Here is a 23,726-nt window from a genome sequence, read left to right as displayed (position 1 = left end):
TTCATGCGTCCTGCCGCTTGATTAGAGGTGTTAACAGCATCTGTGGCCTCCGTGTTAATGAGCTCCAGGCGTCATTCTAATGAAGCCCCCCCCCCCCCCCCCCAAATAACTGTCTCACCCTACTATAACCTTTCTCTGGAAGCAGGCTTCAATTGTGTGTGTGCGCGTGTGCTTGTGGCCAGCTTGAATGATAACTAAAGAGGCTCACTATTCCTCTATGAGCTATATTTGGAGGCTTTCCTCCCCTGGCAGCCCCCACATCAGACAGTAGCCTCAGTGTGGGTGAATGACTGCGTGTGCATGTTTGTGCACGTGTGTCATAATGTGTGAGAGGGGGTGGGGGGGGGGACTTTCTTTCCTTCCTTCCATCGTGGGATCAAAGCATTAGTTAACTTAATCAGCTAATCACACTAAAAACAGCTGGGTCAAAAATAAACCAACCGACCCAACTTTCGGCCAATTGAATAAACCATGAAACAACACATTTGTTGTTGAGTGTTTTGGGGGGTACAAAACGGGGGGTTACTGTTTGTTTACTGTACTTAATGAATAACCCAAAAATGTGTTGGTCGCTTTTGGACCCAATTTAGTTTATTCTTGAGCCAACAATATTAGAGTGTAACTTGGCTTAAGTCCTTGTTGTCCATCCATCCATCCATAAATCCGTCCGTCAAGCCATCCAACCATTCATTCATCCATCCTTACGGCCATTTATTCATCCATCCATCGAGCCATCCATCCAGCTATCCATCCCTCTATCCGTCCATCCATTCTTCCGTCCATCTATCCATCCATCCATCATCCATCCATCTATCAAAATATCCATCCATCTGTCCATCAATTCATCCATCCATCCATGCATCCAACCATCCACCCATCATCTATTCGTCTGTCCATCCATCATCCATTTATCTATCAAACTATCCATCCATCCATCTGTTGAGCCATCCATCCAGCTATCCATCCCACTGTCCGTCCGCCCATTCAACCGTCTGTCTGTCCATTCATCCGTCCATCCATCCATCCATCCATCCATCTAACCATCCATACATCCATCATCTATTCCTCCATCCATCCATCCGTCGAGCCATCCACCCGTCCATCCATCCATCCAAAATTCACACAATCTAAGATGCAAGCTTTCTCGACCGTGAGGCAGACGCGCTTAACATTTGTCATCGTGCTATCCTCCCCTAAATTCCTCTGAACCTTTAATCCTAATCTTTTCATCACACCAAGACATTTTTTAACAATATTATGCTTCCGGCTTTGTTTGCGGAAGCGGAAGATATGTAGGGCCAGTTGTCCCCTAACTTTGTCCATGTCATGTATCAGAATGTGTGTTCACAACATGTTCCTAGGGAATGGCACAGGCTGGCCTGGTGGGCGTAATCACATCCCAAAAAACAAACAGAACTGCTGTGTCTGCTCAAACAGATGAGTCATTAGTGAGTCTTTCTTTTTCACACACACACATTGTTGCCGGGGCCTTAGGGCTGATGTTTAAAAGATGGCCAGCCTGCACTTCAGATAATACTATATCAACACACACCAGTGCACCTTATGTGCCTTCTTACGTATGTGTGATAGAGAGGTTGATATTTCTATATTGTTGGTAAAGAGGGGATGGAGGGGATGCGGTGGGCACTACCAAATGGACAGAGCGGTAAACGAGAGCAAACTTTACCCATGGGTCAGCCCGCCAAGTGAAGATATATTGCCCATGGGTCAGTGAGAGAAAGGACGGGCAAAATCCATATTGGACCGTCTGCCTTGCCCCCTTTATATAGTGATAAAATATTCAAATCCAGCCATTACTTCACATTAGGGTAGTCTGCAGAGATGCCAATGAGAAAACCACAGAATGTATACATGCCGCTTCACACACACTGTTTTGGTGCATTGATAGTTACATTAAAATCTCTTCCTCCCATTAGAGGGAATAACCCTCATCCGGACTCGGACATTTAAGGTGTGTCCAGATAAATGTAAAGTGTGTGCAGTGTGTACATGTAAGCGGACATGTGAGTGTCCACATAAAAGCTATCACTTTTCTTTTTTTTTTATAGTTGTTAGTCTTCTGCGGTCTACATAAAGATTAAGGTTGCTAAAAGTGAGCTCATGTTCACACAAACACAAAATACTGACGACTGCATTCTTTAAGCTCTATCTGGGAGTTTCCCTCTGACTAAGTGCTGTGTCGGTGGAAGCTACATGTGTGTGTCCAATATTTCTTTGTCTGACAATTCAAGGAAAAAAACATTTCTCAGGAAATAATTTCTTGCACTTTTCCTGGTGTTATCTGTGGATGATACGACAGCAGGTGCAGCTTGGGTATCACTAGAGTCTGGCTCATGTATTTCAAGGTCAAACAATATTTTTGCCTTCGGAGGTTGAAAACAGGGTTACGTTGGCCCCTTATAAAACGTCATAGAGTTGGACTGACTTGCAGTCCAAAACATTGCCAAGCACATTTATTATTTACTCCATGATATTTTGTGACCTAAAAACCTTTTCCATGTTTTTTTTGGTTTTTAAATACAATAAAAAAAATTCGCCATTGCCATGTTTCAGGGCACAGAGTGAAGATGGAAGACTCTCAGAAGCAATTTTCGGACAGGCTGTCGGAGATCGAGCGCTACCAGCGAACCATGCGAATAGGTCCGGTCAACAATAATCCTCGGCCCCTTCCGCAAAGCCACCTCAGCACCACACCAGGTGAGTGAGCATTAGTAACAACAAACAGCCCACCATGTGACAATGTCATGGTTTTAGTTTGCCATTTATACAGGAAATTGGGTGAGACTGGCATATACTTGAGTGCCAATAATTCTGCCTAGCAACAAGCATTTGGTGTGACGTGACCAACAATAAGGAAAAAGTATTAACATTTTATTTTATGTTATCTATCAATACTTTTTCTATCCATGATCCCAATGTGTCTTGTCAACTATTTTAATGGTTTATCTTGTCTAAGAAATTGCAATTCAGGAAGTGTAAGTGTTGTAGCGATAGGCCATTAGTTTTTGTTTTGGGTTGTTTCTTTTAGAGACGACAACAATACTCATTATTAGTAGTCAAGGAGGCTGAGAACTGATATTTGGAGACGATATCCACTTTTACTCAGAAGGAACATATTGGAGTAAAAAAAACAAAAAAACTCTAGCTACTATTGTGAAAACGCAGCTCCAAACAACTTTTCAGATTTGCAAAATGTGTTTTTTTTTAAATATTAGATAATAGACCTCTTTGTTTTTGCATTTTAACAAAAAGTTCAGAGCTCCCAGGGTTATTAGCATGTCTTAAAAAGGTAAATGAAACCTTTTTTTTTTAAGCAAAGTTTCATACAGTAAATAAAATTCCCCCAAATTTCTAAATATCTCAAAGTTAAAATGTTCAACAGCATCTCATTAAGTTAACCTGAAAATGTAAATAAACAAATCCCTGAAGTTAACACAGTTTTGAATTGAAAGCTGCTATTTGTCAAAATCCTGGATATTGGTGCCAATAATTGGCCCTGTTGATAACCGGTCTATCCCAAAACTGAAGTTTAATTTTCCTGGTGCCACATGTCACTTACCTAACTGGTTGGGGGCCTAATGATTTTCTTTCATAGGAACATGCAGCAGTACTGAACCGCAATAGCCAAAATGTAGTGTTGGAAATGGAACTTTAGCCGTCTGTAGTGCACATCGGTCACATCAACACAGCATCCAATATGTCACGAGCATTTCCAGAGGAAAGGGGTTAGTGGAGTACCCCACTTTTATGAGCGATGCTTGTCTGAAAGGAAGTCCATGTCATCTTTGTCCCTGCATGCCCTGCGTTGGTGGGCCCAAGGCCCCACAGCGCACAGCTCCCCGGCCAGGTGGTGCGGCGGATGCTGCCAGCCCCGACTTGGCGTGGGTGCAGAAGTTGGCCTCTGCACTCCACACACGACAGCCTCAGGAATGTAACAGCTGCCCGCTACCTTGGCAATCACGTCACTCTCAGACTGGCTGAATACTGGGGGGCGGGGGCGGGGGGGGTGCTGTAAGGGGCAGAGGGGTAGAGGGCTTAGGCTCAGACTTAGGTGGTGTGATGTGTGCATACACTGTGAACAGCTGCGTGGGTGAAGATGAGTGTTCACTCTGTCATATGTCAGATACTTTTTAACAAGATTCCATGTCTGGACTCACGCAGACTAAACACACACAGTTTGCTCTCCTTTTCCCGCCCACTCTTTAGTTCTCATAATGGCTAATGAATCTCATTACCTTCATATCAGCATGTTGCCGTGTTCAGGGGCGCTTGTTTGTGAGCCCGGGACCGTGCGTGGGTACAGTATTATCAGCGTGTATCACAACCATTCACCAATGTTTGGCCTTGCGCTCGGCTTACCCAGCACTGAGTCACAAGAATGGACCTACACTGCAGGTCCTACACTATCTATCAGCTGACTAAGGATAACACAGAGACTTTTATACACCTCCCACATGTCCCTAACACACTGTTGATGGTAATGCAGATCCTTTGCACAGCCTGTACTGTACAGAAAACAGCTAGCAACTTGTTATCGTAAAAATAGACATTGCTCCACATCTAATTCACAAGACACATGTACACGTTGGTGTCATCAATGGCATTTATGAAGACAACCATCAGTGCCAAAACATTTCATAGACACAGATTAAGATGCAATTAAAAAAATTTGAATAAAAAGATTTCACTGTCAGTTTTACTTTCAGGAGATAAGTTCTGTGTAAATAATCAATCAATTAATCAATAATAATAATAATAATACTAATAATAATTATTATAATAATAACAATAATAACAATAATAATAATAATAATTATATTATTATTATTATTATTATTATTATTATTACTATGGATGGGAAAATACGATCAGGAACTACAAATTAGAAATTAGAAGAATAGATTCAAATAACATAAATTGCCATTAATTTTATGCAATTTTAAGGAAAATGCTTTATTGGGATATGCAGGTCTTTCTTTAAAAGTATCTGTCATTGTTTACTGGAAACATTTTATGTATCAAATGTGGTATCGGTAGTTGATATTGATGTCAGTGATTACTCGAGAGTTGAGGACTCGTACTGGTATCGGTCTGAAAAAAAAAGAGTGGTATTGAACATCTGTCATTATTTCTTTTCTTTTTTTTTCTTTTCTTTTTTCCTTTTTTCTCATTTATTTTGTTAATATAAATTGCAATAGTATTAGAATAATAATAAACAAATATAAATGTAACCTTAAATTCACCTTTTACAGACTTTGGGGGAAAGACATACAAAATGTGTTTTTCTTTAGCTGCTCAGAAAACTCACAACACAACAGCTTATCCAAGATAATAACCAGCTCACTAAATCTACACATTCAGTGACAACTTAGGAAGTGCTCAAGGTCTGTGTCATTGGCTGTGACAGTAATAACCAACATGTGCACTCAATGAGAGAAGGTACAGAACAGACAGGCCATGCAATGCTCATTATTAGTTGTCTATAAAAAAATATCATACACAAGAGCATTTCAAGTTTTGGGGTTGGCGATGAAATGGTAGGCCAGCTTATAAAACAGGAGGGATGGATAGCAATTCTTAGCTGTTGTTGCAAGTCACACATGCACTGTACTTTGCGCACACTCAACACATTATCATCATTAGAAGCTAACAGGGTGGGTAGAGGCCTTGCTCTTCTTGCCAATGGCTGGAGGCCTTTTACAAGAGGCGTGTGTGATTAAGACAGAGAAAGGGATCGGCTGTAAAAGCCACACACCTTAATATGTGGTATTAGCGTCATGATGGCATACCACAGGGCGAGCGCTGTAAAATAATTAAATAACAGACTTGCGGCCTCCCACCTTGTCTGTAAGCACTTTTACACTGCGTTTGTGGTAGTGGTAAGCTTACAGCCGTGACAAATTCGCCTGTGTGCGGGTTGCTTCATTAACATAATTAGATACGTGGCGACATCAAAACAACAGCGCTTTCAATCAAAATGGGCGTGGATGATAAGTCTCAGGTGTTAAACTTCACACGTCGGTTGCGGCTGCTGGCGTTTACACGCGGATACGCTTCAGATACGACATCAGAATGTCCCTGGTCAACATCAGCAACCTGAAAAAAAACATACTTTGGAGTGCAAATGAGCTTTAAGGATTCATGTGCAGGCAGCAGTTTTACAAGTTCAAACATTAGACTCCTGTTTTTATTAAACCCAATTAGACAAGGTGTCTGCATATAAATAAACAGGCCAGCCAGACACTGTTGTGATTTGCCAATACAGTACTTTTAATCCTGCTTGTTTGAATCATTACTGGCTCATCAACACATTGCAAAACTTAACATTATAACAATTGAAGCTTAGTGACAAAATAAGACAGTGTCATCTACTCCCAAAGTCTCCTTGGATCATCGCTTTGTCTGAATTGTTTATTCTCTTTGTTGAGAAATAGTGTATCTAGGGCATCTGAAAAAAAATTTACTCACATACACATTTCATGCCAGTAATGCAAATTCTTCTCAAGTGTCCCAGACAGACAGCGTAATTAAGAGCTCATTACGGTGCATGCAGTAACAGGATTCCTGCGCTTTGGCAGACGTTGCGTTCACTGCTTGTTTTTGTTCTTTTGTGGTTACAGGTAAGCCTGCTAGACATGTAGCGCATTCCCAGCAAACTGCGGAGGGCGTGTTTGTGTGTGTGCGGTTTAGAATTCAAGGTTTGACTCGTGCAGTCAAGCAGATCTGACGCTCCAGAGATCTAAATTGTTATTCTAGATTGTCTGTGTGTGCACTGCATGTGTCTGTGGGTGGCAATTTGCTGTCTTCCTGTGATGTAGGATTCGTTAATCCCTTAGCATTTGACTGTGACCTCGCCTTCTTATGTAGAGACTTGCGGCACGCCAATTTGCAGTTGTTTGAACTTTAAAACTTTCAGAGATTTTGAAATGAGCTGTATTAAGTAACATTGTAAAGGGGAAGTCAACCCAAAAATGTTCTTTACGATAATATGTTCTATGCAGCCCATTAGTCCAAACACACTTTTCTGATTAATATTGTCTTTGTGGAATATGAATTAATCGGCAAAATCCACCCATTTGTATCCATCACAGGGGGGCGGCCATTTTCCTACTTGCTGTCAACTGAAAATGACATCACAGTTGCTCAGGTGGCGAGTCAATGACCAATTATGGCGCAGGTTGCAAACATCACATGACTTAACTCAGGAAACACATAAACTGTGACTGGCTGTTACCTGAGCCCTGAGCAACTGTGATGTCATTTTCAATTGACAGCAGGTGACAAAATGGCCGACCCCTGTGATGGATAAAAACGGCTAGATTTTGCTGTTTAATTCATATTCCACAAACACAATAATAAGCAGAATAGCGTGTTTAAACAAATGGGGCTCCATAGAAGATATTATTGTAAAGAAAATTTGGGATTGACTTCCCCGTTAACATTCTTAACTGTCATAGAAGTCTTAACAACTCAGTCTCACGACACACTTTATGTAAGTCGACCACTGCACTATACTTAAAAAAAGAAAAGAAAATCCCCACTCCTGCTTAAATAAACATAAACAAAAGATGTAAAATGTGATTTTCGCCATAGTGGAAATGATTCCAGTTTTGCCTTTCATGCTAAATCCAGACAAAACTCAACACGCCTTTGGCACAGCCTCTAACGATCCGCCAAGAGTTTTTGAAACACATTTTAACAAGAGGAAGCAAAACTATATCACATCCAAAAGAAAATCCTGGCACTTTTGAGGTAGTATCACTTAACATGTTTTTCCTTCAACCCCTGTGCGTGTGCATGAGTGTGGGTGCATGTGTGTGTTCCTCTCTGAAGCAGAATATCAGATATGTTCTGCCATCAAGTCGCTTCCTTTGATAAGAACTTGAAAATGTGTTTTTTTCTCAGTGAGCACCCCGGGTGATGATGTTGATAAAAATCAGCAATGGAATGAGGCAGAATAGACCAACCTCAATTTGTTAATGTACTCAACCTTGACCTTCTAAATTCTCCATTAATGAGACTTGGGGCAAATTCTCTGACTTCCTCAATTTCCACAGCACAGATCTGCTACAGCTGTGCCTTCTTGTTCTGTCTGGACCGGGCTCGAGAAAATCCTGTTTGATGCAGGACCAGCCCAACATAACCAGGCCCCTCCCGCCTCGTCCACATTGACCACAGTGTTTACTCCACATAAACAAGCCGACTGGCCCCCCAGGTTCGAGGTGGCGCTCTGCTCGCATCACAGCCAAGAGTATCTTGAGTAATTCCCACATCTAGAGTGACATGATCAGCCAATTAGGTGCATGAGCGAGACAGGAAATTTGCACCGTCAGGTAGCGATGGCGTGGACTTTAAAGTGTAGCCGTCGTGCTCAACCAAGATTGGTGCCAAACCTCAGCAGGAAGCTGGCCCTTTGAGGCCAACGCAACCAAACTAGTCCTTAAAACACGACGCTATTTATATAATATGTCAATGGCCGCCATGAAGTTTATTTGTTATGGTGCCTGTAAGCTTCTCTTGTGGTTACCCTCTCTTTCTGACCCTGAAATGAATACTTCAAACTGAAAATGTTTCAAGAAAAACAAGTTAGATGTGTGTGTGTAAAAAAAAAAAAAAGGAGAAGTCAGAGCAAGTTGTATTTTACCGGCCACTATTGTTTGTGTAAGTTATAATTTCACATCAGCATTAGGCTAAGTCCTACGTTTCTGCAATTATAGAAACGGCATGTGCGCCATGAACAGTCTCTATTGAGTCTGGGGGGGAAAGAGGAAGTGCAGGGGGGGACAAGCCCTCTAAAAGAACTTCAACATTTTCGTCTCATGTGTTTGTTTTTGCTCACGTTATAAGTGAGGGCTCAAAAGACATATCAAATGTCCGACATAGCTGAGCCAAGGCCATGTTCCTCACGTCGTCAGCACGCTCTCTCTTCGTTGGCGTCTTTCTTTCTCGCTGGCCCGCGCTCTCGCATTCTCTCGCTGTTGCGACGCCTAAGGCCTAAGTGAAACAGGAAGCCGGCACAAGGGCCCGCTTTGACTCTTTCTCAATGACACGCTTCATTGCGGCGAGCGCATTACATATCTGAGAGGCGTCGCGCAACCCCGGAGTCACGAGGACGGACGCCATTTTGGCTCAGAGGTCTTCCCGGCCACTGCACATTAACTTCAATAAGTATCTTGTGTTTATTTCAATACTACATAGGTACCCCCCTCCCAATGCTGGCTATTAGCGACACAGCCGCCTCGTTCCCATTTACAGCCCCCTAGCCTCACCCACTCCCCCAGCTCCACCCAGGGGTGGGCCTTTTTATTAACAGGGGTAATCTGTGCTTCTGCTATTGATGTTGTCTGCTGGCCAATCAAAATATTTGAAGGAAATGTTTATTTTCTTGAGCAAATCACACCAGCTGCTTGCAAGCCAGTCTGAATAAGGCCATTTAGATGTAAGAATTTGCCATTGTGCGCCGTAGTGCAGGACCTCTCGGAGACTGAGTGCCGATTTGGTCCTTTGCAGAGGAAGTGAAGGGGAAGCGTGGATCTTATACATGCGGAGCCCAATGTGGCTATAGGTGAACATCATGCTCCATCCAACTTCTTGCTTTTAGCATCCGTATTTGCCCTAATTGACACAACAATGGGTTTACTCACATGCAGAAGACATGACACCACGTGGCTGGACATTTGCAGACACATAATTTCAACGAGATATTTTGAACAATTTCATGGAGAACAATTTGGGAGAAGCTACGGGAATTTGGTGCACTCAGTAGTCGACTTTTGACTGTTATGATGGTGCGTCACGTGATTTATTTATTATCATAATCCCTTCATACTAACTTTGTCAAAAATAGAAAGTGGTCGTATGAATATTGCAATATGAAATTCACATGTATAACAGAACGTATGGTGTTCCACAGGGTTCAATTCTGGGGCCTCTACTGTTTTCATTATAGCCTATTTGCTGCCCCTGGGTTCCATCTTAATAAGAAAACAACAGTGGTTGTTTTAAAGTGCTCTTTAAATATAGAGTTGAGTTGCCAGATGGGAGTCAGTGTCCTAACTGCACGATTTGCAATGCCAAGTTGAGCAATTCTTGTCTAGCACAACTAGCTACCGAGCAAAACTAAAGGAACGCTTCCTTAAGCTGTATGATGATGGGGAATACAAAAAAACGTCTAGTCTTGTCTCGTATGTCTTGACTTCGATAAAGAAGGGTTTGTTGGATGCACACAGGAAACTGGTGTGGTTCAGTACCTTCAACAAGTTTAATAACCACTGATAAAGTGTATCAGTTGGTTATTAAAAGACATGTTGACTGGCCCACGTACGTCCCTGTGTTGAGATTTTCTTCGTACTCAGTGCAAGCTGACTCGAGTCAAGTGCATCATTTCAGACCAAGAGCAAACAGAGCCTGTTTGTGTCAGAACCTTTTGCGGTGTGGCCGTTGAGTGCGAAGCAGGGTCCCACGCGCTGGGCCAGCGGCTCCTCCACCTTCGCTTGCTTCTTGACAGCTTTACTGGCTGACTTGCTGTTGCCTTTCACAAGTCTCCACTGCCCCACCATTGTCTCGCCTGCAAGACCCCCAAATATCTGCCAAGCACCCATCTGGCATGTTTTCTCCAAGGCTGCTCTCACTCTGGTGAGAAAATCAGCCGTCGCTGCCCACTGCTCAGTCAGCAGAGGCCAGCCTGTGACAGGAAGACACATCTCCAAACCGCTACATGCCAAGACAGTTTGACGGGTCTGTCATGGAGGTTTTTTTTTTTTTTTTGGACTGAGCTTTATTTATATTGCTCAGGTGATGACTTCCTCACCCTGCACATACGCCACCTACACATCGCTCTGCGTGCCACAAAATACTGACGGTATGATTTACTGTATGTCATGTAATGTTGATGCAAATTGTGTTTTTCAACAGCTCTGTGGCAAGATCAGATGGACACGCCCTCTCTGAAGACATGCAAAGTGGAGGAGGACCTCAGACCATGGCCAGGTAAGACTTTGCCAAGACCTGACCTGACATCTATTGGTTTTTATGACAAACCTTTTTCCATTTTCCTCACAAGAGGGATGGTTCTTCCAGATTGCATGTGAATTTAAAGATCGTCGTGTTTTGTCTACTGTATGTATAAAAGCATGTGCACATTTGTTATTCAGATCAAGTCAAACGAAAAAGTTGTAAGATGAGTTCAGGTTAGATCTATTTGCACAGCCCATGGGGCATCTATTATCAAAGCAGAGATTTTAAAATAAATTAATATTCTGTCTGACTTTAAAAAAGGCTATTAAAAAAAACATGAAATAGAGAAGAGGCTTTGGAAAGGCGGGCACAACACAGGGTGTGCCATTCTGACAATTTTGGAGTCTGTTTCATTTTGCCCGTAGGGCCCTTGAACAGCCCAGAACATTCCTAGGACGCCACCACCCTGCTTGACTTTCTTCATCTTCATCTTTCCCTCCCACTCCTTCTTTCTTTCATTTGTTTTTTGGCAAGTTGGGTTGTCTCTGTTGTCAAACAGCCCTCTTATTCTACTATTTGTCCCCGACCCACCACAAACCACCACGCCACACAACATGCACTGAATCATCGACACATACTATGATGAGGGCGCACGCTAAAGAGAGGATTGGAATTACTTTTAACTTACACACATTGCACGACGGTCCCGATCCGATCGAAATGATGTGAATTCGGGGCAGATCGCGTCATTTTCAGTTAATCAGTGTCGGCGAAAAGGAGATAATAATAATAACCACTTCGGATTCACAGCCATATAAAAAGGTATCATTTTGGGATACCTTCATTAAAATATATTTTTTTAAATTTAAGATCATTGAGACTAGGCTTAAGGCTTTACACGATAAAAATTTTTTGGGGCCGATCACAAAAAAAAACAAGAACCTATTCGATCAGAAGATGGAGCAATATATATATTTAAAAAAACTCAACCCGGCCCATGAATATCTAAAACACACGTACTGTATAATTATTTTTTTTAAATCTTCAAAAAATGCTGATAGACATCAGACATAATCTTATTTAGGAAAGCCGAACAATGATGTCATTAATCAATCTGGCAAATTAAGACATTACAGCTGATCACCAATTTTGTATGAAATGCTAAATCTCTCCAGATCCTGATCCAGCCTATCAGATCTGTGTTTTTCTTCTTTATTGCATTGCAGAAATATTGGATCAGGACTGGGTATCGGCAGATAATCAAGTCAAATGACTTGGACTCTGACTCTGTGATTGGGACATCAAGTCGCTGCAGTGCCGAATGTTCAGGGTAGTTGGGGAAAAAAAAAAAAAAAATCATTAAACTTTCACAAAAAAAAGCTTTTGCTGCTACAACAGCTTCCATTATAGTTTCTTCTAAAAAAAAAAAAAATTAATTAATCAAAGAAGAAGAAAAAAAATCCCTTTCCCAAACCAACCAAAAAGGTCTAATGAATTTAGGCCTACCCCTTTTTACTTGATGAATTAACACTTTTTGTGGCTTGCTTTGATTGCATGTCACAAAAAGGGCACATGCAAACAAATTTGCACTAACATATGGTGCATGCAGAAGAGGTGAATATCATTTGCATTCAATGTGATGCATTGGCCTCCAAGCAAGGACAACTTGAATAAACAACTGGAGATCTTTTGTGTTCACTTAGTCTCTGGTTATTTGCCTGTCATGGCATCCACACCCACTCGTCCGCATTAATTGCATGTACTATGCCATACGAGTTTCTACTTAACCAAACCAGTTCTTCAAAGTGAATCTGTTAACCTCAAACAGGAGGTATGAACCTACTTTCCGAAAAACCTCGGTGCAGTGCAGACGTTTATGTACCGGTATGTTGAGGTAAAGTGTGAGGAAGAAGATCTGAAAATGATTCCCGCTCGGACCCATTTCTTTCCCTTCACTAATTTGCCTGAGGCAACATTGCTTGTGTGCTGGCCGTCACAGTTTGCATCAAGCCTATGTAAACATTTCACAGGTGAGCACCTGGATTTGCATCTTTTTACTACCCAGCTCAGCCCCACACACACAATTGAGCACCATCCCGTGCCGAGACGTGGTCATTTGAAACTCGCCCTTGTGTTAACAAGCAAAATCCGTTTTCCGCATAAGCAAATGAGTCAAACCTCCTCTCCAATCTGGGTTACACGCTTCACTGTGGACTAGTGGTCTTTTGAAGCTAAGCAAAAATGAGGCAAAGTACTCCACCCCAGAATGAAATAAGTGTGTGGCGCTACGCTTCAGAGGGAGAGGAGGAAAGAGAGCAACGGAACACTGCGTTCTTCTAAAAAAGTTCTGCTTCCCTGCTACTCGCTTTGTAGCCTGTGAACATCACAGACTTTGGACCGTGCCAAGCGAGCCCTCTGGGGTCCATCTCCTCTCCTGTCCTTGCAAACACATTTCAGATGAGCCTAATGGAGATCATGTGTGGTTTGGGGATGCAGAGGTTACAAGCAGCTACTACTAGCCTCGACTTTTCTCTGCCAGCGATACACCACAGTTACCACAGCCACAACAGCGAAGCCTGTACTTAGGATGGGTGGGGGCAGGAAAAGTATGCACCGTGGTTAGGAGAGAGAGAAAACAGACTGCTAAAGTTTGCTTCTCCATTACCAAACAGTTTATGTAGCCCTTTCCTCTAGAGGGAGCTACTGTACTGCTGAGCGTTTTGCTCCTCTTGGACCCGGGCCAAGAGCTTTGAGACTGCACAAGCCCATTAAGATGTTGTGATACGTGTCCAGTCGAGTTTCCCCTGAAAGAGCGCAGGAGGCGATTCCCCACCGCAGTTTAGCCAACACGTTTCCACCAACTCCAATCAAGCGGGGATCATGTGCGACCCCTCCCCTCTCCGCTGACCTAAAAATAGCACCGGCACAAGACGATGAAGAGAGACAGACAGAGAGAAAGAGACAGACCGAGTTCTTTTGGGAGTCCGGCAGGAATTAGTGCGCCGACTCCACTTCACCCGAATCAACAGCAGCTGAAGGCTCGAATTTTCCTTGCGTGAAATCAGATATGAACTCCAGCGCCTGGTCGACTCTGGAAAAAGAAACAGCCCCCACCAGCGCCACTAGACTCCATCACCCCCCAAAAGAAGACAAAAAAAGCGCACAGCAGGACCAACGGAAAGTGCAAAGGAATATTTTTTTCAGCTGAAAATGGACCCCAGTTCTCCAGACATAGGGAAAAGACATTTGAACAAGACTGTGGCACGCAAGTTTGGCATTTTCCCCCCTCAGGGTTGCAGCATGCAACTGCTTGCTTCACTGATACAAGATCCCTTTTTTTTCTGCCATCCAAATCCACATTTTACACTTGCAGTCATGTGGCCACGTTGGACGCACGAAAGCCACAATCAGCTACACAAATGGACTGTGGTGCGTGCGTGCGTGTGTGCGTGACTGCGTGTGCGCGCATGTGAGTGTGTGAGTGTAAGCAACAGGTGTCAGCAGGTATGAGGAACTCTCTATTATGAGCGTCAACTGGATTCAGGGCGTTTACAGTTATGGCTTGTGGCCATATTGCCTCCATCCAAAATATGTTCTGCAGCGTGACAAGTGAACACACTCGACAAGTCAGGCAACGTCATGTGCTTGCTTCAGAGGCATAAATGCTGCTCTGAGGGATACCTGGACGTGAGGTTGATAGGGTTTCACTGTATAGGAGCTGAGATTGGAGTCAATGAGGCTTCGTTCTCATGTTGGGGATGGATAAATAAATGTTAGCGTGCGTCTCCACAAGACACCTCTGACAGGTCTTCGGCTGAGACACACATTCATTCAGACAATATTCCCATAAATGCTTTCTTTGTTCTGGGCTTTTCCCTTTTGCTTTATCTTTGTTGTCTTCATGCCTGCCTCTTGAGTGCGATTTATGATGAGTTACGCAACAACAGTCCAACAAGTCGTCTGTGTTTGCACAAAGCGCTCATCAGGGCTGACAAAGCTTCTTTTCATCACCTTGACAGAGACAGAATTCTTTATGTTGCTGTGTTTTTAGAAGAGCGATAGGTGGGATGCAGTGAGGGGGGGGGGGGGGGTCTCTTATGATCAGTGGTCTTCATGAGGCTGTGGGAAGATGAGGATGAAGTTCATTGCTGTGAAAACATCCCTAATTGAAAGGCATACAGTAGACCCTTCCAACTTTTTAGATACTTCAACAGCCCAGTTAATGTTTTGGCTCGAGTGGCGTCATGTGGGTTTCCAGGGCCTTGAGCCAGTCAAATATTGAAGCCTCAGGTTAGCATCATTTTGTGTAACAAGCCACACAACATGCTCGTTCAAGCATGAAAATGGGGGGGATAGGCACGGTGGACGACCCAATATAGATTGTGAGGCTATGGAATGATGGAGATCAGCTGATGGCCAAGCCACTTTGTCTCTTTCAAGAATCTTGTCCAAACATCTTTTCTTTCAGTTTTAAGTCAAATTCCAAATTGTTTAGATTTTAAAGATATAGACTAGGCCAGGGGTGTCCAAACGTTTTCCTCTGGAGGCCACATACAGAAAATTAGAAGAATGAACTAAACATAGTAAATGGTTTAAAATATGTATAGATAAATTCCAAGCATTTTCACATTGTTTATACATTTTAGTAAGATAAATAAATAAAATAATATTACATGACAGTTTTCTGAAGAGGGCACAAGGAGATTTTGGGGTGGTCAGCAGCCCAGTAATCCTTTAGAAAAGATCCGCCCCTGTATTGTGCTGCTCTCCAAAATTGAAAACCAAAACAAGAGAAATGTATCGTAAGTAAAACATTTTTGCTTATTAGCTAAGTTCACCTTAATGGTGCATTGTGACTTTTAAAAAGGTAATATTAAAGCTTTTTCTACATCATGCATGCTCCACCAATGGCCAAATGAGTACATAGAGCCCTGACTGTTTTACTCTGACTGCACCTTTCAGCTTTTATCTTCCCTTTATAGTAGAGTGTGCAGACCCTCACACTCCAGTTTCTTTGGGGAGGGGTGGCGTTTTTCTTACCTCATTTGAAGTCATGTCTTCGTTTTTCAACTGTGGCTGTCGCTTTAAGATCGTGCATGTACGCGAGTAAAAAAAGTGACAAACTGCACAAAGATCCTTTAAATCAGAGAAACGTTCTACTATAGTCAGTTTCTTTGTGTCTTTACAAATCGTTAGCATAGCAACTTTTCCCAACACTCACTTTTCATGCCCCCACCTTAAAAATAAATCAATAAATAAAATAGTAATAATGTAAATATAAACTTCCAAATGCCTCTGTTCCTTGACTAGAGCTAAATATTTTATTTATCTATGTATACAATGCTAAACATTATTTAAATGTATGAAATCAGCCCCCATATGTATGTAGCTGGGGAGGTGGCATGGAGGAATATTTATTCTGCATAAAATAAAATAAAGCTCATGTGGAACAACCTATTTATATCACGTTCTGCTGTTTAAATGCAATATGTGCTATACGCCCCCACGAGTCTAAACACAGTGTTCTGAATAATAGTGGTTTTTGTGGAGTGTGAAATAAGCAGCAAAATCCAACCATTTTATTCATCTAAGGGTGCAGCCATTTTGCTAATTGCTGCCAACTGAAAATGACATCACAGTTGCTCAGGGCTCAGGTAACAACCGATCACGGCTCACCTGTTTCTGAGTTTGGTCAGCAAGTAGCAAAATGGCCGCCCCGTGTGATGAATAAAACGAATGATTTTGCTGCTGAAATTCAGATTCCACAAAGCTAATTTGAATCAGAATACCGTTTCGACTAGTGAAGTTGCATTGAACATATTATTGTCAAGGATTTTTGGGATTAACTTTCCCTTTAAATAGTGCAGAAATGCTATGCAAACAGCTTCTTCTTTTTTTTTGACGCACCAACGTTTGTTTCTGCCGACAGGGACAACGGATCTATTCCAGCAGAGGACCACATTCCCGTCTCCACTGACCGACCCTCGCTTCTCAGACCCTCGCATTCATTACCCAGGGGCCTTCCCTTACTCCACCAACACTTCCAGCACCGGCATCAGCGGCCTCAGCATGTCGACTCCGTCCAGATACCACACCTACCTGCCGCCTCCTTACTCAAACAACCAGAGCCAGAACTTCCAATCCAACTCCTACTTGTACTACGGCACAGGATCCGGCTCCTACCAGTTCTCCATGGTGGCAAACCCCGGGGGCGAGCGCTCCCCAACGCGTCTCCTCTCCTGCTCGGGGGCCTCGGGCACCGGCGGCGCCAACAGCCTGATGAACCCGGGCCTGAACACCCAGAGCGATGGCGTGGAGGCTGACGGCAGCCACAGCAATTCCCCCACGGCCATGAGCGCCTCGGGCCGTCTGGATGAATCCGTCTGGAGGCCTTACTGACTAGCAGACGCCTCGAACCCCATGATGGAGGAAGGCTGGGGAAGCGAAGAGAATGATAAACAGAATCCCGAACACTGAAAGAAAAAGAACCCCAAAAAAAAGATACGATGCATGTTTGTCTTTTATTTCCGTAGCACTCGCTTATTGAGACTTTCTGCATTCGACGCGGACGAAACGTCCACGTATTTTGTAAACTTTGCGTGAATTTTTGCACTGTGCTAAGATATGTACCCTTTAAGCCTATAAAAAGCCATATGAGCTGAGAGAAGTCATTTCGTTAACAGCAGACAGACTCTTCAGACTGAGTCAGCCCTCATGAGGGTGGAGGAGAGCAACCAGACTGAATGTTTGGCCCGTGAGTGACTCAAACATCCCTGCAAGGCTTGGCGGCACTGCTGTAGCAATCAGTCCTTCGAAGCTTCCATTTGCAAAAACATGATGTCAAATATATCTTTAAAAAAAAAAGGAAAAAAACTCCTGGTTGCATCTTGAGCGTCTTCATTTGTTCAACTTGTCCTAATTTATTATCCAAATGGACACCTTGGCCTTGGTGATGCTGTCTGCAGGTTGGCTTTAGCACAATGGACGTCCTCTGCTGTCACATCCGTCAATCAACTCTGAGCAGGATGCTGGATAATATTTGGAGAGTTTGCTCTTTTTAGTCCGTGCAGGATTACGCCCTTAACTCTTTGCCTATTGTTCAGGCATTTTTTTTTTCCTTGAAAGAGAAAACAAGTCTGGTGTTTTGAAACTGGATGACACGGTTTACTTTTTGATATTTATTTGAGCCAAATTCTGAGGAAATGTGTGCGTGTACCCCCACATCCTTCGAGCATTTCTCTTCGTCGTTCCTCTTTTTACGTATATATTTTTTACAGTATATGCATATCATGTTTTGTTGTTAAGTATACATTTGGAATTCGTGTAATATATTGCAACTAAATTATGAAAAAAACAAAACTTTAATGTTATTATTTGTGTCTTCCAATGTAGCTTTGATGCACTAAAAATCTTTATTCTGTATGAACCACGCCCAACAGACTTTTTTAGTAGGATGATTTGATTTTTAATTTCCCAAATTTGCCTTTCCTGCGCTTCATAAGCCATTTGCTTAATTTTTGCACTATTCCAATTTAAATTTACCAACCCCACCCCCTGCATTCTGTTTTGTGCATTTTACATATTTGCTGAACGCACACATGCACAGCTCCTAATTTAACACCCATGTACATACCGACATCACAGATGTGTGAGCATGTTCACACTTCTGTAAGTTACCCTTGTGATCATTCAATCGCTGAAGGAGAGAGAAGAGAGAGGCATGGCTGGGGGGGGGGGGGGGGGGGACAGCAGTATCTTCTTACCAACCTCAAAGGCAATTATGCCAAAGAAAAAAGCTGTTAACTGGTCACAGGCCCTTTGTTGTGGATAATCTGTAAGAACTTTGAAGCCCCTCAATGTTGCTTTTGGACTAATTTATTGATCGTGGGTGCCAGGGGCTCATGACTCTGGCACCATTTCATACGCCCACACAGGATCATCTTCTATGTATCAGGTGTCGAGCTAAGAGAAGGTCTTCCACAATATGAGCCATGACTCCAAAGAATGTTTGGTTCCAATAGGAGAGAAGAGAAGGTTAAAAAAAAAAAAAGAATCCACATTTGCTCCAAGTTATGCAATCTAACAGGCCAAATTTCTAGAGTGCTTGTCCTGATTAGGGCAAGAGATGGGGATACCATGGACTGGTCACTCACAGCCTTATTCCTCTTACTATGTCTTATTCCTATTTCCTTGCGCTACAGGGGGGAAAGCACCTTCTCCTTTTCAATGTGGTTGAAGACTTTTATTAAAGAAAAAAAAACATGCAGCTACAAAACCGAAGTTTTTATGTGTGTAAAAATTGTGAATGATAGATAAGATGTGTGGTAAAGGTTTTGTCATTCTTAATGTAAAGCTAGGAAGCCAAATCGTACAAGTGAATTGTATTTTAATGTATATTTGATTAATGGCCTCAATACTACTTGTTTGTTTCTTTTCAAAAGAATTTTCCCATTTTCTTTCAATGTACCAAAAACCTTAACTTGCTTTCTCTTTTTATGCTCAAAGCATGTACATCTAATGTTAATTTAAAGAATCCTTGTATGTATTAATATCATTCATGTTTCCATATGAGTGCTTGTAAAGTTTGCAGAAAATGGAGTTTTTATTAATTGTAATTAAAAACAAATGTGTTACACATTATTTTTCAGACATCCTAATTCCATTCACACACACGCACTATATACATATATATACATATATATATAGTGTGTGTGTGTGGGAGGGGGGGGGGGTGTTAATGCAAAGAATTTCCGACCTAGAGTATTATGACAAGTGATTACGGCCCCACCGCCCACTTTGAGGAGAATCCCACCCAAGTTAGTTTTTTGGATCAGTCTTTATGGACACATTCTTCAACATCATTTTCTTAGCTCTTAAAACAATACCATCTAGCAATAGCTCAAATATTGAAACTCAATGCTGCCATGTCTGGATTGTGAGGCCTCTTATAATTGAACACAGGAAGGTTTTTAAAGGAAAAATGTTAAACACGATGACAGGGGTTAGAATTCTCGTGCAAAAACAGACGCCATAACACGTTGGCTGAGCATAAACTAAAACATCATTAAGGTTAAGGTTACTAGAGCACAATTTCATGCCAGCACAGCATTTAGCTTCTTTACTTGCACACATAGGTGACATTGCATGCATGCCAACGCCTCCATAACATCGTCAAATCATTCCCAGCAACCCTCTTTAATTACCAGCCTCCTCTTTACCGTCAGTGAGACGGGCAATTAAGCATAATTTCAAAGGCATTATAAAATGCCTTTATTGTCAACATAGTGGCACCAAGGCTTAAATAAAGCACAACCAGCAAATCCAATTCCACCCTGGCAGCTTCAATCCAGAGCACATCAATCATCAATAGCACAAGCAACGTGTAGCGACAAAAGCTCAAATCATTTGAATTATACTTCACACAAAGCTTTTAAAAAGGAAAACGGCATATCTGTTATTGCTTCGGCAACACATCTGCTTTTGCAGTCTATGTTACAGATATGGCGCACAAGTTTGAACACTTCTCAGCAACACTTGTGCAGTCAAAAAATGAAATATTGACTTTATTGAACTCTACAGCTCTGTGTCAAGGGGAGGAGGACAACATCTTGCCAAATAGCTTGTTTCTTTCATTATAAAAAATATTTTATATTTCATACAGCATGGCTCGATTTCAAAACAGATGTATTATTTTGGTTGTAAAGTTTTATAATGATTGAATGAAGGATTTTTTTTTTTTGTGGTCTTTGTGTTTAGTGCGCAGCACTGCCTTTGATTTGCTACTCAACCCAACATTTTATTTATTATTTTTTATGTAAAAATTACCCACAATACACTGACAGGCCTGGCTAATCTGGAGTACCGGGAGACATCCAGGTGGGCTAGGCTACTTTGTGGGTTGCGCCCGTGAAACAAACACCTACAGTCCGTGCGTCCATTTTAAAATCAGCAAATAAAGTGCCTTTGCCAGCCCTAGCTGTGTTATGTTGTGTTTCCATATCATAATGGGTAGGTCGTTAAAATATATGTATCATCACTGATTGTTCTACTTTTGTTAAGGAAATTTGCTATATTATCATAGCTATATATATATTTTGTTACGAGGGTTTTATGTAACATAGCGTACCAATTGCTATGGGGTGATCATGAAATTAGGGGACAGTGAACTAAGTAGTGTACCCGAAGTGGTGTAAATTGGGTTCAAACAAGAATGCTAACAGGAAGTATCATGTTAGCTGCCTAAATGTTACTAATGTAGCAGCATTTTGTCGCTGTTATGTGAAAAACACTTACGTCCATTTTTGTCATTTTTTTACAATTGAATGTTTTTTTAAACTGAACAGATATCCCAAAACTGAGTTTTTTTAAATAAAATGATTAAAGTGTTTTTCACACTTTTTCAGTGACGATTTGTTAATCCATCCATTCTCCGATTATCCAATCCGCATATGCCTAGTTAAATGTAGCGTCTTACCCCATGTTGTATAGATTTGGTCCCTATTTGTCCTTTACTCCATTTTATTTATGTTCTTATACTTGTTCAAATAAACACTTATTGTGATCTTGTAGCCACATTCAGTTTAAAATGTTTGATCAAATACAACATGAATATTGATGTTGGATAGAATGTTAGAAGTTTTAGATTAAGGTCTCCCTGATTTGTTGGAATTTAGATGTTTCTGGGGTTGGTGAAGAACTCTGGTTGGTGGTCCGGTGGGTGGTGTCTGGTCGGTGCTGGATTTCACTTTCCTTTGTTTTCTTTGGTCCTTCCTCGGGTCTCCTGACGGCGGTGTTCGGTTTAGGTGAACGGTATGGGATTTTTTAAATAGGTTTTTGGTGAACTAACGAATACACACACACTCGCACGCACGCACACACGCACACACGCACATACACATACACACACGCACATACACATACTCACCCACATACCAAAAATAAAAATAAAAAAATAAAAAATACAAAAAAAAAAATACAAAAAAAAAATACAAAAAAAAGAGCAATGATGATGACATTACCGAATGAACAATACTGAGCTCTTTATAAAAAAAAATGTAAATAAAAGAAGTTTTAGATTAAAACGTGAACTAAAGTGGACTGGTCAGAGCCATAAAACTCCAAGACTAAAAATCAGTCACTTCTTTCTTTTCTATTCTTAATTTCTTCCCATTTACCAATGTTCAACAATGTGTGTGTTTGACACATACATAGAGATCCTTTGAGTGTGCAAATTGAATACAGTGTGTATCGAGGCTGAGTATGTGCATCCTGAAGCTTTGTTGCTTTGCCAACAATGCCTCCATAGGCCTGACATATGCACACACCCACGCACGCACACACACACACACACACACACACACACTTGCACGCACAAGTCCACTGTTGACAGACCTCACACTACCCCGGAGTCGTGACAGTCGCGTTGAATGCTTTTAACTGCGTTCGGTGGGTGCCGTCCCTGTGGCAGTCTCTGCTTCTTCCTCGCCAACTCCTGGCCACGCCCGCTTCCCTGACCCAAACGCCGCTCACCAAGCACAAAGAGAAGATGATAAGCTTTCAATTAGACGGGGCTCAGGGGGATTTTCCAGCTGTCTTTGGATGTTTCTGTGAGAGCGGGCTCTCTCGTCCACATGTGGGGAGCAGAGGAGAGCTCTCATCTGGAGGTGTACTGCACATGAGCTTCTTTTTATAGCCCTTCTCTGTTCCTGCTTATGCAGTTCTTCCGAATATTGTAACTGCCCAGGAAGCGCGGAACCATTTGCCTGGCTAGAAGGGTCCCGTCTGGATGAGGTAGTAGCAAATGAGAAGAAATATTCAACACTAATAGGTTTTTACAGTCTACGGTTTAGTCATTCACTTTGTTACTATTGTGATACCTGCTTATGAAATCCATTCAGGCCTACTGACCTCTGCTACCCCGAACAAACCCATGAGAAGAAGCGGGCTACAACCGGCTCGGTTTGGATGCATGGTACATGACCAGAAGTCTATTTTCTAACCAGACGGGTGGTGGGAACACAGGCTGCAGTCCAAAAGTGCTATTCCCACAGATTGATCATGAAACACAGGGGCCAGGGGCTGAGAAACCGCCAAAGCTGTGATGCAACTGTTCTCACACTGACGGCTGGTGCTGTTTCGAGGACCGCGGGCGGGAAATGGAAGGAGAGAAAGAAGCACGCTTCTCCAAGTGGGGATCCCAGCGAAGGTAGTTTCTCATCAATTTTGGGTCTGCGGAGACCACTCTCTCACACAATGCAGCGGGCAAAGACTAGTTCCCACAGTGGAGATCCTCTCCGTGGATTTTTGGACTCATTGGACCCAGAGGAGCACTGAAAAGGGGCACTTGCAAAAACACAGAAATCACATTCAGGTCAAATCAGAGAGTTGCTACATTTGTTTTAGCTGAAGTGCAACACTCACAAATAGGATCTTTTTGGTATTGGTCAATTGCAGGACACTTATAGACAAGCAAACATTCACACGTACGGACTATGTAGAGCTCTGTAACTCCACACAGGAAAGCCACAGACGAGATTCAAATTTTCACAATTTTATGGCGTCAAGAAAAACTGTTTGGCTGCTGTGTTGGCGGCCTGAATTTAAGGAAATAAAATGTCCATTTCAGAATACCCATGATCATGTAGATGTTGTGTTTAGGTCATTTTCACAGCATGGTCATGGTTGTACATGGTTATTTTGCAAAAAAAATAAAAACAACTAATAAATAAATCATAACAATGCTGACTCAT

General features: G+C 42.2%; 1 protein-coding gene across 1 annotated transcript in view; it reads left to right on the top strand.

Moving 5' to 3' along the window:
* Positions 1 to 19,566, top strand: part of runx3 (RUNX family transcription factor 3) — a 66,504-nt gene extending 46,938 nt beyond the window's left edge. The window contains exons 6-8 of the mRNA XM_086095129.1: positions 2,575 to 2,718; positions 10,936 to 11,010; positions 16,907 to 19,566. Coding sequence (XP_085951255.1) covers positions 2,575 to 2,718; positions 10,936 to 11,010; positions 16,907 to 17,376 — 689 coding nt within the window. The 3' untranslated portion in view covers positions 17,377 to 19,566. The remainder of the gene's footprint in view (positions 1 to 2,574; positions 2,719 to 10,935; positions 11,011 to 16,906) is intronic.
* The last annotated feature ends 4,160 nt before the right edge of the window (positions 19,567 to 23,726 follow it).

Source organism: Leptonotus elevatus, chromosome 14 (genome assembly GCF_054856555.1).
Source record: "Leptonotus elevatus isolate MCC_2025b chromosome 14, RoL_Lele_1.0, whole genome shotgun sequence".
NCBI classification, from domain to species: Eukaryota; Metazoa; Chordata; class Actinopteri; order Syngnathiformes; family Syngnathidae; genus Leptonotus; species Leptonotus elevatus.
The sequence above is the reverse complement of the archived record's forward strand: the minus strand, read 5'-3'. Positions and strand labels throughout refer to the sequence as shown.